General features: G+C 35.2%; 1 protein-coding gene across 1 annotated transcript in view; it reads left to right on the forward strand.

Annotated features, from left to right (window-relative positions):
- The window catches only part of LOC111049764 (calmodulin), a 55,446-nt gene that overhangs the window by 28,458 nt on the left and 10,274 nt on the right, over window positions 1-16,714 (forward strand). The window contains exons 2-3 of the mRNA XM_022335925.2: window positions 2,952-3,126; window positions 9,007-9,249. Of these exons, the coding sequence (XP_022191617.1) occupies window positions 2,952-3,126; window positions 9,007-9,249 (418 nt within the window). The remainder of the gene's footprint in view (window positions 1-2,951; window positions 3,127-9,006; window positions 9,250-16,714) is intronic.

Consider the following 16,714-nt stretch of genomic DNA (forward strand, 5'->3'; position numbering starts at 1 on the left):
GATTTGGTGGATGAACGGACACCATTTTGGAGGCTCTCGTCGATGTGGAAGTGGTGTAGGACATGAGGAGAAGGGGTGGTGTCCGGTGGTGGTAGATGCCGATAAAACTGTTGTGCATTACCTTGCAGCAAGCGGCTCTCTGCTGTGTCTGGTTTCCCGAGCACCAAATCAGATGTGTAGGTCGATAAAATGATCTATGGTGAGGTCCACGGTATAATGGCAGTGGAGAACACCGATTCATTGCCTTGCCACTAATACAGGATAGCTGATACCGTACCATAATATTAACTGTCTATTCTTGTTTAAAAATGTTCAATTATATTTAATTTGTCAAGAAGATATATATTTTTCAATTATTAAATGATGAATTTCCAACCTTTTATCGAGGGTCACTGATACCGGTATATCCGATGTAATATCGACTGTTCAATTCTTGTTTCAAATAATCAATTATATTTCATTCGCCAAGAAAAAATATTTTTAAATCATTCAATAATACACGTTCATGATTGAGACTGAATTGATTATATTTCTACATTGTTGAAAACGATCTAGCAAATTTGCGGAGGTATAAAAGGAAAGCATATTTCATTCGCCAAAAAAAACTATTTTTAAATCATTCAATAATACACGTCCATGATAGAGATTAAATAGATTATATTTCTACATTGTTGAAAACGATCTGGCAAATTTGCGGAGCTATAAAAGGAAAGCGCTATCAGCTTTGTCGAATGATAGACAAGGATAGCAACACCAATGTTAATCGAATACTGCCATTAGAACGTGGACCTGGCTATAACCACCCTTTCCACCAGCCAATATGTCATCATGTCATGTCATGTCACTTGTTGTCATGTGTACCAACCCCCCCAGGTGTATTGATGGAATTTGCTAGTTGGTTTGGTTAGTTAGTTTAGTCTGGTTTTGTCTTGTGCCGAGGTGGCATCGTAGGCTGAAGTGGTTGCTGCTGTCTTAGCCTAGATTCTATTGTTTACGTCTCGGTTGCTATGGCAACGATGTGGTGGTGGCTATCTGGGTCGTGTAGTCGACGCGTTTTGGTGGGGTTTTTAATTATAATAATAATTGTTTTAATTGAATCCTGTAATAATTATCGCAATAGCCAATGTTTTTGTTTGGTTTCATTGGGGTGTATTGGAAAAGATGATTGGAAGAAGTTGAATTGAAACACTCGCAGTAAAAATTGTTTCAAATAGTTTTTTGAAAGCGTAGTGTTTGAGTATCTGGTTTTGTGTCGTTTGGGATTGTTGAGATAATTGTAAAGGGTTGGGAGATTCAGGTTTTATTTCATTTATTGGGGGAATATGATGATTGTAATCTTGAAAAGAATAAGCATAGTAGTGGCACTTGAAAGTGTTACAGAACATATAAAACACCAATCCTCTTTTGTCCTATGTCAAATAATTGTTTATAAGTTTATAATTATATTGAAATATTCGGTATCTAAATAAATGTTTATCTTGTATGGTACCAGATAGCCTAAATGATGTAGACTCCTTGTAGACTATTTTTAGACTTGTGTAGATATAAACACAGTGCTTAAAAGCAAGATTGATGATAATACTATTCTATTCTACAACATGTATTTTGTCTTTTACTTCTAATCTTTTTAACTAATTAAAATAACTATTTGAAAGGTTCACAATATACTTCACATAATAGGAACGATGACATTTGTTCAGGCGCAACCCATATTAGAACTATTGATCCAATTCAAAGCTGCGTACAGACTTCAGCGCCACGAACATGTGCATTTTGCTTCTCAACAGCTGTTGCTGTGCTTATTATATAAGCTGTATTTGTATAGAAACAATAAGATACAGATGTAATAAGCATAGCATCTGCTGGTGAATGGCGAAATGCGTGTGTTCGTGGCGCGCAAGTCTGTACGCAATTTCAAGACTGCCATGGCTTTTTATTATATTATTTGCTAGAAGTATAATAATATTTGAGGAAGTCATTTCATGATGCCTGAATGCCCTGGCTGTCATTATATTGTTTGCAAACAGTGCAATGCTATTTGAGAATGTTTAGTAAATCAATGAATTAATAATCAATAAATCAATAATTTTGTGTCCCACTTGTCCAATAGAATAGAATTTTGTTAGTCATTCAATATTTACCAAAAATACATCGACTTCGTCAAAATACATCTTTTTAAATCACTATTATTCATTAGTCAGTCTTGAAAATACAAAAATAAAATTAACAAGTAGTCATGTAAAACATAGATTACAAGTTACTCAGTATCATAAGAGAAATAGTAGTACACAGTTTATAGAAATCATTCACTGTGTACAAACATTCATTGACTAATACATATTTTATTTTATTTTTAAATTGAGTGAATGCTAGTAACTTTAATTTGTGTGGTGTGGAGTTATATAATTTTATTTATTTATTATCTTACAAAGGCGACTTTCTAGAAGTATTTTAAGCCTAGGTACATATATTATTTATATTATCATTTTCTATTGACATGAAGTGCCAGTTTCTCTAAGATTTGGAATGGCTATATTGCGGAATTTTAAGTCTATGTCTATTTTGTGTATTTAAATATTATGATGTTGGTTTGTATCATATTTATCCAAATTTTTTGTACATAACATAAAATATTAAAAACATACAGTGATGGCAATGTCAGCAATCCAAGTTCTATGAAATGTGGTCTACAATGAGAATTGAAAGACAAATTACATATAATTCTAATTGCCTTCTTCTGAAGGACAAAGATAATAATTCATTGATAATATAATATTGTAGTACAGATTGACAACTTGTATCTGCTCAGTTATTGTCGTTGTTTTTCAAACTTTCTGGGTTTTCTATCCGAAAAATTGTGATGATTATGTGTTTGTCAAGTATGTGATGATTTGTGTTTGTGAGTGTTGTGTGTTGTTGTCTAATGCAGTGTATTTGTGTTGTGTTTGCAGGCCGACCAACTAACAGAGGAGCAGATTGCCGAATTCAAGGAGGCGTTTTCGCTGTTCGACAAGGACGGAGATGGCACCATCACCACCAAAGAGTTGGGCACAGTGATGCGCTCGCTCGGCCAGAACCCCACCGAGGCCGAACTACAGGACATGATCAACGAGGTTGATGCCGACGGTAAGCCCACCTACCCCACCTAGAGCATAGACAAAAGATGGCCCATAGGTAGTTTGTGTTCCAAGTTTCAAGCCGATTTCTTGCCAATCACACTTAGGCGACTCAGGCCGAGATGAGACTCGATTCATATTGAATGAAAAAGACTAAGAAATTGTCAAAAAACCACTGATTTATTGATAATTAGAAAGACCGGTTTCGGTTATTACCGAGAGTTTATCAGAGATTGACAATGGTGTATTAACCGAAACCGGTCTTTCTAATTATCAATAAATCAGTGGTTTTTTGACAATTTCTTAGTCTTTTTCATTCAATATGAATAATTACCACAATATCAACTTCTCAACTACACAAAAAGACTCGATTCTAGTGGAGAGCTTGTGTTTCCAAATGGTGACACTCAGGCCAGTCGATTCTAGTCTCCGCGACGTCACCATTTGAAAACACATGCTCTCAACCTGAGTCGCGTAAGTGTGAGTTGAGCCTTACTGTTGACTTCTGTCTATTATTAAACTCCGTACAGAATTACTTCTGACTTGGGAGGGACATGCGCATCAGAGAAGGCATACAGAGGTAGAGAACGGCGGTGATGTTGCCGTTCTGAACCGGCCAGTATTCTCTAATTTCTAGTGAGTATTCAAGCGCTCATGTTAAACTAACTGAGATTACTCTCTGAAAGCCTTCAGTCAACTGAATCTAATCGACGAATTGGCAACTGCGCTTCTACCTATGACTCTATCCATCGCAGTAATTGGCTGATCTCCCTCCATTACAAAAATTATTTTGTACGAAGTATAGTGTTTTGTTGGAGTGAGAGTGTAAAGGTGCGTACAGATTTACGCGCCGCGAACATGAGCAATTCACTTTTAACCAGCTGATGCCAAGCTGTTTATATCTGTCTTACCGTTTCTGTAAAAATACAGATATAATCAGCTGATTAAAAGTGAATTGCTCATGTTCGCGGCGCGTATATCTGTACGCACCTAAAGACCGGCACAGTATAAGAGACTACCAGCGTCACATAGCTTCACCAAAAACTACTACTAGGACTATCGGCTTGAGTTGACATTGAAAATTTGAACATAAACGTCCTATACCATGGGATATATTCTTGTGCTATCTTTTCTCTATGCCTAGAGTGAGATATGGGTCTGAACAGTTGAGTATGTTCGAAGTTTCAAACCGATTACTGTTGACTACTGGTGTTATTAGTGTTTTGTTTGGAGTGAGAGTGTAAGAATGGAACAGTACAGACTTCCAGCGTCAAATAGCTTCACCAAAAACTACTAGGACTATCGGCTTGAGTTGACATTGAAAATTTGAACATAAACGTCCTATAGCATGGGATATCTTCTTATGCTATCTTCTTTCTATGCCTAGAGTGAGATATGGGTCTGAACAGTAGAGTCCTTCATAGGTTGGCTATTGCATCACCAGTTATGCGGCATCCACATGTTGGCCCAATGACGCCCAGAGCAAGTGTGTGTATGGGTGGTATGGTATTCCAGCGCTGTCCTTCATTAGCTGACTACGTTGGGTTACCAGGCTGGGCCAACATGTGGACTAGGCCCATGTGGACATTAGATTAAACACATATCAGTTGATAGCAGTTAAGGCTGTTTGGTACACTTTTTTTCAAATTGGATAATCATTTTCAATATAATTGCCAAATCAAGATCATTATAAGATTGAGAAAAAGTGGCAACTGAAATTTTTAAGTGGTCTATTAAGCGAGTTATGGGTTGTTGAAGTGCTAACTTTCCAGATTTAGTTTTCTTTCCAGATCATAAACGGTTTCTCGACTATATTAACAGAACTTCTCTTAAAAATTCAAAAAATGTATCTTTCCAAACTAAAACATTTTATTCCCCATGTCGTACATAAATAAAATAGTAACATTTTTTGTAAATTCGATAACTTGTTTATTTTGGCATTAATCGCGAAAAAGCATATTAGAACAAAACCAAAGATATACTGAATGTATGAAAAAGAAAATCCAATCCGTTTATGATATGGAAAGAAAACGGAGTTAGCACTTTCACCAACCCTTAACACGCTTATTAGACCAAAATTTCAGTTGCCACTTTTTCTCACTCTTATAATGTTCTTAACAATTATATTGAAAATGATCATCCAATTTGTATAAGAAAAAAGTGTACCAAACAGCCTTAATAACTCGTGCTCCGCTAACTATTATATTCGTCTTCTCTACCACTGGTCTAACTACTCTACATTTATTCACTAGTGAATTATGAATTTGTAGACTGTAATGCCTTTTCAAAATTCAATTGGAAACCCAGGTGCAAGTCTTCCCAAAATTTAATGAAAAATATACTGTAGTAATTTCACTCAATTTGGTGCAATCTAGGTTTAGTGAAGTATAACTCATCCAATGTTTTCAATTCAACTGGTGATTTGATGGCCAGTGGGAATGTTTTCATTAGGCTAGAATGAGCTTGTGATGAGGTGAACGCCCCGAAACACGAGTCTGAAACAAAATGCTCATCCAGTTGAGTAGTCTTTTGACGATTTGCAGTCCATTCAGCAAAATGAATGGACTGCTCTAGCTGAATGTGAGATATCAATTACTTTGCTGCTAGACTGCGCATTAATATTTTTATTGTGCATCATGTTTTGTGAGTAATCAACCATAGAGCTATGACGTCATAGGACCACAAGCTATAGTGAGGTCCACGTTATGATGGCAGTATTTGATCAACATTCGTGTCGCTATTTATTGTCTATCATTCGACAAAGCAGTTGGCAGAGAATCGGCAACTCTGTTCTCTTATCTTTCTCTACTGTCGTTACAACGTGAACCTCACTATGGAAAGCTTTGTGAATTGAACTGAATGCCGCCTACACTATAATTATATGCCTGGAGTTTTGATATCAATATTGCTATTGAAATTAGGTTCATAATCACGAATTCACGGGCTCTACGTCTCAATGTTTGAATAGTTATTCCTTAATGTTTGAATTATTACCGCATTCTAAATGCATTTCTCATTTCACTGGTTTAATGTGTGTTAGCAATATGTGCCTTCACTGAATATGTAAGGGTGGGAAAATGAAAAACAAGAAAAGAACGTACAGGTTTTGATATTTAAAACAAACAATAAATTATTAGTACAAAATTAGAATTATGAGATAATTATATATATGAGATAATATGAGATGAATATATGATTCATATATATGTCCCATATGACCAGGTGACATGTGTTGATATAAATCAAATCCAGGCCCCTATAGAAAGTGGTGGTCGATGCTGCTCAACAACTAAAAATCGCTATAGTGCGCAGGGCCCTATAGCACTACCTCCGCAAACAATGTCATAGTGCATTCAGGTGACATCAGCCCCACATTTATTGATTTCAGCTGATCTATATCAGCTAGTGTTTTTATTGATGTAGGAGCCCTACCTGTGCTAACGTTACCATCAACCACCTGTCATGCACTATGGCTTTGTTTACAGAGGTAGTGACTATAGTCACCTCTTGACAGTATCTGGGTTTGTCGCAGACTGAAAATAAAGAGATAAATATATACGGTGTCCCACGAAGAGTGTAAATTTAAAGGTGCGTACAGATATACGCGCCGCGAACATGAGCAATTCACTTTTAATCAGCTGACTATATCTGTATTTTTACAGAAACGGTAAGACAGATATAAAAAGCTTGGCATCAGCTGATTAAAAGTGAATTGCTCATGATTGCGGCGCGTAAATCTATACGCACTTTTATTCTACGTGCTAATCCATGCACCGAACTTTTTTTAATTTTATACAGTTTACAATGTAGGTTCTAAAAATGTAGAAAATATTCTGGGAAAATTTCAGCTCCCAAACCTTCGTAGAAATAAAATGGCGGCAGTAGTTTTCCCAGGAAGCGAATTGGTAAAATTTTCAATATGCCGCCATTTTGTTCCTACCAAAATTAGAGAACTGAAATTTTCCAAGAATATTTTCAGAACCTTCTTTGTAAACTGTGTAAAATTTGAAAACAATCGGTGCATTTATGGGCACTTAATAGAAAATTAAACTTGTAAACCTCTTCTTGGGACACTGTATATAATGTTATTGTCGTTAAATTCTCGAATCAATAGGCGAAGTCAAATATTGAATACAGTACGATTGAGTTTTACAGAAACTGTACACACAAAATTACATTAGTGAGTCTTAAAAAATGATACAGTAAGAAAATTGTAAGTCAATTGGATTTTTTAAATACATTAATACAAATCATTTGAATGCACAAAACATATTCCGGGACAAATGTCGCGTCCCCAACAACTACTATGCTACTCACTTTGTGATTTGATTGATTTGTGTGCTACTTGTTGTAACGTGATTTGTAACGTTTGTTCATTTATACGATAGGGAAACAATAGCGTTAGTAGATATCCCATGGTATAGGGCGTTTATGTCGCAACTTTTACTGTTATCTCAAGACGATTACTGTCGATTATTGTCGAATTTTACTGTTTTGACCGGGTAAGAGTGTATGAACGGCACAATATTGATTGATTGAGTACTTTATTTATGTAGATTAAAATATATAGCCTACTGGCTTATACACTTATATACAATAGCTTATAATACAGCAAAATTATAGATGAATTTACATAATATAGACTAAGAAAATAATTATTGAACTGTATATGATATGAAGAAGCAATTTGTAATATAATAACTATAGATAATTATATTGTTATGCATCTACATAATATCTCAAGCCGATTATTGTCGATTTTACAGTTTTGACCGAGTAAGAGTGTATGAACGGCACAATATGAGAGACTACCAGCGTCATAAAGCTTCACAGGAAAGAACTACGTGGACTATCAGCTTGAACAGAATAGAATATTCATTTTATTCAACAATAATACAGAAAATTTCCATACAGTTGAATAACGTCAGGAAGATTTACAGTCAAAAAACTTTTTAAAACATAATTCACACGGCAAGTTATTATGTAAATCATACATTAAAATTACATTGGCATACATAAATAACATTGAAACACGCTACATTCCATTTAAAAATTCTTCAACACCTTAGTAACTCTTATCAACTAAGAACCTATATAAGTCTGTTCTAAAGGAATGCGTCCTAGGATTTAAATGAGTTGGCAGCCTATTCAATAATTTCACACCAATATAAGTGGGCTTTTTCTTATAAAGAGAAAGTCTATGATACTGAACACTGATATTATTTCTATGCCTATCATGATGGTGTAGATCTGAATTTGTTGTCAAGTTGTTTATATTTTTTACCACTAACATAATTACTTTATAAATGAAAATACACTTATATAATAGTTAATAGTTAACTTATATATAAAATTATATAATAGTGTATACACTTATATACAATAGCTTACAATACAGCAAAATTATAGATGAATTTACATGATATAGACTAAGAAAATAATTATTGAACTGTATATGATATGAAAAAGCAATTTGTAATATAATAACTATAGATCATAACAATATAATTATTATCTATAGTTATATACAAATTGCTTTTTCATATCATATACAGTTCAATAATTATTTTCTTAGTCTATATCATGTAAATTCATCTATAATTTTGCTGTATTGTAAGCTATTGTATATAAGTGTATAAGACAGTATATTATATTGTAATCTACATAAATAAAGTACTCAATCAATCAAATACAAGAAACTGAGAATTGAAAGATTTCTCAATGCATCTCGGCAAGTGTGGTTAAAGCCTAAAGTGTGGTTGAGATAACAGTAAAAGTTGCGACATAAACGCCCTATACCATGGGATATCTACTTATGCTATTGTTTCTCTATGCCTAAACGTTTTACCCTTGTTGTACTGATGTGATTTGTTTGGGGGGCGGGGTGCAGGTAACGGCACAATCGACTTCCCCGAGTTTCTGACAATGATGGCGCGAAAGATGAAGGACACGGACTCGGAAGAGGAGATCCGAGAGGCGTTCCGGGTGTTCGACAAGGACGGCAACGGCTTCATCTCGGCGGCCGAGCTCAGGCACGTGATGACCAACCTCGGCGAGAAGCTCACTGACGAGGAGGTCGATGAGATGATTCGCGAGGCCGACATTGACGGAGACGGCCAAGTCAACTACGAAGGTAGGCTCAGCTAGACAGAGTACACTGACAAACACATGCTATAGAGAGTATTATTCTATAGTGAGGTCCACGTTATAACGGCAGTGTTCAATTAGCAATGGTATTGCTATCCTTGTATATCATTCAACAAAGCTGATAGCGCTATCCCTTTCTCGCTTTGTTCTGTTGCCAGATCGTCTTTTAACAATGTAGAATTGATAATTAACAAAATATTTCATCTTGATTATGAAAATTTGTTATGAAATTTTTTAGAAATACAATTTTTTGCTTAATAAAATATAATAAATTGATTATTTTAAGGCTGTCTGTCTGTAGTTTTCTGCTCGTAAGCAGGTCCTTCTATATGGCAGCAGCCCTCCATTCACTTCTATTCTCTGCCAGTCGCTTTGTTGCATAGTAGCTCATCCCCTCCGATCAATCAATTTAAGGCTGTACAAAGGCTAAAAATGAACTTTCTACTGGTGATAATTTTCAAAGTTTTTCGATTTGTATATCATCAAGCTATCAAAATTAAAAAGTTTTCTCAGGAAAACATTTTTTTCCGATCATTACTTTTTGAGATATGAGCGCCTAAAGTTTAAATTTTTGGGACAGAACATTTCAAATTCGGTAAGAGATTAATCAATGTGATTCAGAGGATAGATTCATCATGGTATTGGTAATTGATTAAAACAAAAATTTATCGGAAATATCAATTTTTGAGAAAGTTATTCAATTTACCAAAAATAACTCAACTAAAAGTTATTTTTGGTCATTTTTAGTAGATTGAATAACTTTCTCAAAAATTGATGTTTACGCCTTTTTTTGTTTTAATCACCAATACCATGGATGATTTATCCTCTAAATCACATTGATTAATCTCTTACCGAATTTGAAATGTTCTGTCCCAAAAATGTAAAGTTTCTCATCAAGGCGGTTCATATCTCAGAAAGTAATGATCGGGAAAAATGTTTTCCTGAGAAAACTTTTTCATTTTGATAGCTTGATGATATATTCAAATCGAAAAACTTTAAAAAATATTACCAGTAGTAAGTTCATTTTCAGCCTTTGCACAGCCTTAAACGAGAATGATCAGTTAATATTGCATCAATGGACCTGTATCACTACCGTCTTTAGAAGGCATAGACAAGACAGGGGCTAGGCAATGTTGTTCTCCTAGCTTTCTCCACTGCCATTATAACGTGGACCTCACTTTAGGGTGTAATCACATTGAATGCATATGTGTGCAGGGGAGCAAAGCTTGGTTATGCATGACAGGGTGCAGATGAGGAACAAAGTCTGGAGAGAGCAATAGGAACAGTCACACTGAACGCGTGCACTTGCTGGTTGCGTTCAGTGAGCAACTGCATGCACGTCACAACGTGTTTCAGTGGCTCTTTCAGATTTTGTTTTTTGGCTCATGCATGATCTGACGTGCACTTGGCATATAATAGGCATTCAATGTGATCACACCCCTAATATTGTAGAGCATTGAGAAATAATGGCTAGGCAAACTAGGAAGGTGGACTGGCTGAATGCTGTACAAGTCACTCAGGGCTATTGCTCTATCCAGTTGCTGTTTTTGAATATTGTAGATGGATATATTGAAGCACTTTATTCATTCATACAATAAGTACATTATCAAAATGATTGGGAGAGGAAAAATAAGGTAACCTTGTGCTATTCCTCTCCCAAATTTAGATAACACATAATTTGAAGAGCATAATAAATTGAGTGATGGTTGGGTCAACTAGGAAGGTAGGCTAGGCTAGATGCAGTACATTGACACACAGATACGCTTTTGATACATTTAAGTACTGGGAGAAGTGTAATTTATTGAGCAACGGTTAGGTGAGGTAGGCTGGCTAAATGCAGTACATTGACACACAGATACGCTTTTGATACATTTAAGTACTGGGAGAAGTGTAATTTATTGAGCAACGGTTAGGTGAGGTAGGCTGGCTAAATGCAGTACATTGACACACAGATACGCTTTTGATACATTTAAGTACTGGGAGAAGTGTAATTAATTGAGCAACGGTTAGGTGAGGTAGGCTGGCTAAATGCAGTACATTGACACACAGAAGATACGCTTTTGATACATTTAAGTACTGGGAGAAGTGTAATTAATTGAGCAACGGTTAGGTGAAGTAGGCTGGCTAAATACAGTACATTGACACACAGATACGCTTTTGATACATTTAAGTACTGGGAGAAGTGTAATTAATTGAGCAACGGTTAGGTGAGGTAGGCTGGCTAAATGCAGTACATTGACACACAGAAGATACGCTTTTGATACATTTAAGTACTGGGAGAAGTGTAATTAATTGAGCAACGGTTAGGTGAAGTAGGCTGGCTAAATACAGTACATTGACACACAGATACGCTTTTGATACATTTAAGTACTGGGAGAAGTGTAATTAATTGAGCAACGGTTAGGTGAGGTAGGCTGGCTAAATGCAGTACATTGACACACAGATACGCTTTTGATACATTTAAGTACTGGGAAAAAAGTAATTAATTGAGAACGGTTAGGTGAGGTAGGCTGGCTAAATGCAGTACATTGACACACAGATACGCTTTTGATACATTTAAGTACTGGGAGAAGTGTAATTAATTGAGCAACGGTTAGGTGAGGTAGGCTGGCTAAATGCAGTACATTGACACACAGATACGCTTTTGATACATTTAAGTACTGGGAGAAGTGTAATTAATTGAGCAACAGTTAGGTGAGGTAGGCTGGCTAAATGCAGTACATTGACACACAGATACGCTTTTGATACATTTAAGTACTGGGAGAAGTGTAATTAATTGAGCAACGGTTAGGTGAGGTAGGCTGGCTAAATGCAGTACATTGACACACAGATACGCTTTTGATACATTTAAGTACTGGGAAAAAAGTAATTAATTGAGAACGGTTAGGTGAGGTAGGCTGGCTAAATGCAGTACATTGACACACAGATACGCTTTTGATACATTTAAGTACTGGGAGAAGTGTAATTATTGAGCAACGGTTAGGTGAGGTAGGCTGGCTAAATGCAGTACATTGACACACAGATACGCTTTTGATACATTTAAGTACTGGAGAAGTGTAATTAATTGAGCAACAGTTAGGTGAGGTAGGCTGGCTAAATGCAGTACATTGACACACAGATACGCTTTTGATACATTTAAGTACTGGGAGAAGTGTAATTAATTGAGCAACGGTTAGGTGAGGTAGGCTGGCTAAATGCAGTACATTGACACACAGATACGCTTTTGATACATTAAGTACTGGGAAAAAAGTAATTAATTGAGAACGGTTAGGTGAGGTAGGCTGGCTAAATGCAGTACATTGACACACAGATACGCTTTTGATACATTTAAGTACTGGGAGAAGTGTAATTAATTGAGCAACAGTTAGGTGAGGTAGGCTGGCTAAATGCAGTACATTGACACACAGATACGCTTTTGATACATTTAAGTACTGGGAGAAGTGTAATTAATTGAGCAACAGTTAGGTGAGGTAGGCTGGCTAAATGCAGTACATTGACACACAGATACGCTTTTGATACATTTAAGTACTGGGAGAAGTGTAATTAATTGAGCAACGGTTAGGTGAGGTAGGCTGGCTAAATGCAGTACATTGACACACAGATACGCTTTTGATACATTTAAGTACTGGGAGAAGTGTAATTAATTGAGCAACAGTTAGGTGAGGTAGGCTGGCTAAATGCAGTACATTGACACACAGATACGCTTTTGATACATTAAGTACTGGGAGAAGTTTAATTAATTGAGCAACAGTTAGGTGAGGTAGGCTAGGCTAAATGCAGTACATTGACACACAGATACGCTTTTGATACATTTAAGTACTGGGAAAAGTGTACTTAATTGAGCAACGGTTAGGTGAGGTAGGCTGGCTAAACCTTAGACCAGTTATAGAGTAGACACGCTGGGAAGTCTAGCCTCTGAAGCCAACATCCATCTACTGCCATATCGCCCCATCGTGACGTCAGCATCGGATAGAAAACTTTCAGATTGTGTCTATTTCAGATGGAAGTAAATTATTATTTATGAAAAAACTCCCGCTGAAATAGACACAATCTGCTATGGAAAACAATGTAAACAAACTATATAGAGAATTAGTAGAATTGATGGTGATGTAGTGAAATCTCTCCATAATAAGAAAACAAAGATATTGTCAAATTAGTGAAATTTTTTTAGTGAAATTTGACGATATCTTTGTTTTCTTACTATATAGAGAAGTTTTCTATCCGATGCTGACGTCACGATGTGGCGATATGGCAGTAGATGTTGGTTTCATCGACTTTAAGTATGAATATACATACAATGGGGCGTGTCTATCCTATAACTGGTCTAAGGGCTAAACAGAGGATGAGTTACTCAGGGCTAGATGCAGTATTTTTACATGAACAAGCTTTTAAATTGTAAATAAGTTGAATAGGAAGGCTAGATGCGGTACATTGACACTGGGATATGGCTTTTGAATAATATTGATGAAAAAGACCATTCAAGTCATGTGGCAGTTTGCAGGGCCGAGCATTGTGTTTTCAGTTGTGGTGTCAGCCGAATTGGAAGCCAGTGGGCTTGGTAGTTTTTTAGTTGAAATTTGTCGGGAAGGGGCGTTAGAGGAACGCTATAAATTAATATAAAACAGAGACTAAAATCAACATTAAGTAATATTGAATAATTACGTATTTGAAACAATATTGGTGAAATTAATTGAAATTGATAATGATTTAGCTTTTGAATAGGTTGTGAGTAGATTTTTGAATAGCCTACCAGGCAGGCTCTGTATTGTAAAAGGTTGTGTTTCACTTCCAAGGCCCGGTTGCACCACAGACGGTTAAATTTTAACCGTGATTAATTTTACGAGAACCTTATCAGAGAAGGCGTTTTTGAAAAGACGGCTTCTCTGATTGGTTCTCCTGCAATTAATCACGGTTAAAATTTAACCGGCTGTTGTGCAACCAAGACAGAGAAGCTGTCTTCTCTGATTGGTTCTCCTGGAATTAATAACTGTTAAATTTTAACCGGCTGTTGCGCAACCGGCACTAAGAATTTCAATATTCATTAATATACCAACCATTTTAGTACACAATTAATATAATACACAAAATTCATAAATTATAACTTATTAACGTTTTGTTGTTGAAAGTAAGATTATTTTGGTAGTGCTGGCTTTATTTAAAACTATACTAGAGTTAATATTGCTTTTCATAGAAAATAGTAATTTATTCTTGAAAATAAATCTTTTGGACGATGTTTTGCTGTACTATATAGAATTTAGGTTGAAATAGAAACACATACATGGACTAACAGATAGATAAAGTTGATTATAATATAATAAGTATTTGGTAATAAGTACTGTAGTATAAACATTTTTTAATATTATATTGATCGCTTTGCTTCATCCATTCTCATCTTTATAATGTTTTGATTGAAATTTATATTACTGTATTGTTTCATCTCTTCTTATACTCTGCTAGAATTTTTCGATTATCACATACTTTGAAAAAATTGCACCATTTTTGAAAATATTGATGAAAATGACCATTCAAGTCATGTGGCAGTTTGCAGGGCCGAGCATTGTGTTTTCAGTTGTGGTGTCAGCCGAATTGGAAGCCAGTGGGCTTGGTAGTTTTTTAGTTGAAATTTGTCGGGAAGGGGCGTTAGAGGAACGCTATAAATTAATATAAAACAGAGACTAAAATCAACATTAAGTAATATTGAATAATTACGTATTTGAAACAATATTGGTGAAATTAATTGAAATTGATAATGATTTAGCTTTTGAATAGGTTGTGAGTAGATTTTTGAATAGCCTACCAGGCAGGCTCTGTATTGTAAAAGGTTGTGTTTCACTTCCAAGGCCCGGTTGCACCACAGACGGTTAAATTTTAACCGTGATTAATTTTACGAGAACCTTATCAGAGAAGGCGTTTTTGAAAAGACGGCTTCTCTGATTGGTTCTCCTGCAATTAATCACGGTTAAAATTTAACCGGCTGTTGTGCAACCAAGACAGAGAAGCTGTCTTCTCTGATTGGTTCTCCTGGAATTAATAACTGTTAAATTTTAACCGGCTGTTGCGCAACCGGCACTAAGAATTTCAATATTCATTAATATACCAACCATTTTAGTACACAATTAATATAATACACAAAATTCATAAATTATAACTTATTAACGTTTTGTTGTTGAAAGTAAGATTATTTTGGTAGTGCTGGCTTTATTTAAAACTATACTAGAGTTAATATTGCTTTTCATAGAAAATAGTAATTTATTCTTGAAAATAAATCTTTTGGACGATGTTTTGCTGTACTATATAGAATTTAGGTTGAAATAGAAAATACATACATGGACTAACAGATAGATAAAGTTGATTATAATATAATAAGTATTTGGTAATAAGTACTGTAGTATAAACATTTTTTAATATTATATTGATCGCTTTGCTTCATCCATTCTCATCTTTATAATGTTTTGATTGAAATTTATATTACTGTATTGTTTCATCTCTTCTTATACTCTGCTAGAATTTTTTCGATTGTCACATACTTTGAAAAAAATTGCACCATTTTTGAAAATATTGATGAAAATGCGCACATAGTGTGAATGTCATGAAGTTTTGTTTTTTAATAATCTTGCTGATGCGTATCTGCTGATAAAAAGCTGTTGTTTTTTGTTTATGGGACAAGTGAGTACAATAATCTGAGTTCATTTTAAAGTAGGCTTTAGATAAGATGTAGATTGTGTGATTTAAAATTCAATCGAGTGGATATTTTTTATTCTATTCATGAAGGGATAGCTAGCGAGTCATCTTTCTAGTTGTTAGGATTTAGTGCCGGTTGCACAAAAGCCGGTTAAATTTTAACCGTGGTGTTAATCCCACGAGGATCAATCAGGTCTTTTCAAAAAGACCTCTGATTGGTTTTCGTGAAATTAACCACGGTTAAAATTTAACCGGCTTTTGTGCAACCGACCCTTAGACTTGATTATTAATTCAATTTTATTTCCATACATAATGCTTCTATGAAGAAAGTCTTGTGACCTATTGAAAAATAGAGTACTACATATCCCGTTTGGAAATCTGTTGAACTGTTCTCTGTTTCACTATTGAAAAATAAATTAATTTATAGTATTACAAGTCCCAACAAATCTTCGACCTATTTTCAGGAAAATAGTTCAAGTTTTGAAGGCCTCTAAAATAGTATTTAAACTCTGTTAATAATTGGCCTGATAAAATATTAATCAATAATTTTTCCCTAATTAATTAATGGTCTTTGCAGTATAACGCTATTGTGTACTGCCTTCTATGTATTAATTTTCAGCAGTCTGCAAGCTACCAAATTATTGATTTATGAAAACATAGAAGCTGACAGGTTTCTGCCAATAATCCCTTATATAACACAATAATCACAATGATTTCTTTATATTTTGAATCTTCAACAATTTGAAAAATAGGTAATTTTAGCCTTAAAT

This window comes from Nilaparvata lugens, chromosome 7 (assembly GCF_014356525.2).
Source record: "Nilaparvata lugens isolate BPH chromosome 7, ASM1435652v1, whole genome shotgun sequence".
Lineage (NCBI taxonomy): Eukaryota > Metazoa > Arthropoda > Insecta > Hemiptera > Delphacidae > Nilaparvata > Nilaparvata lugens.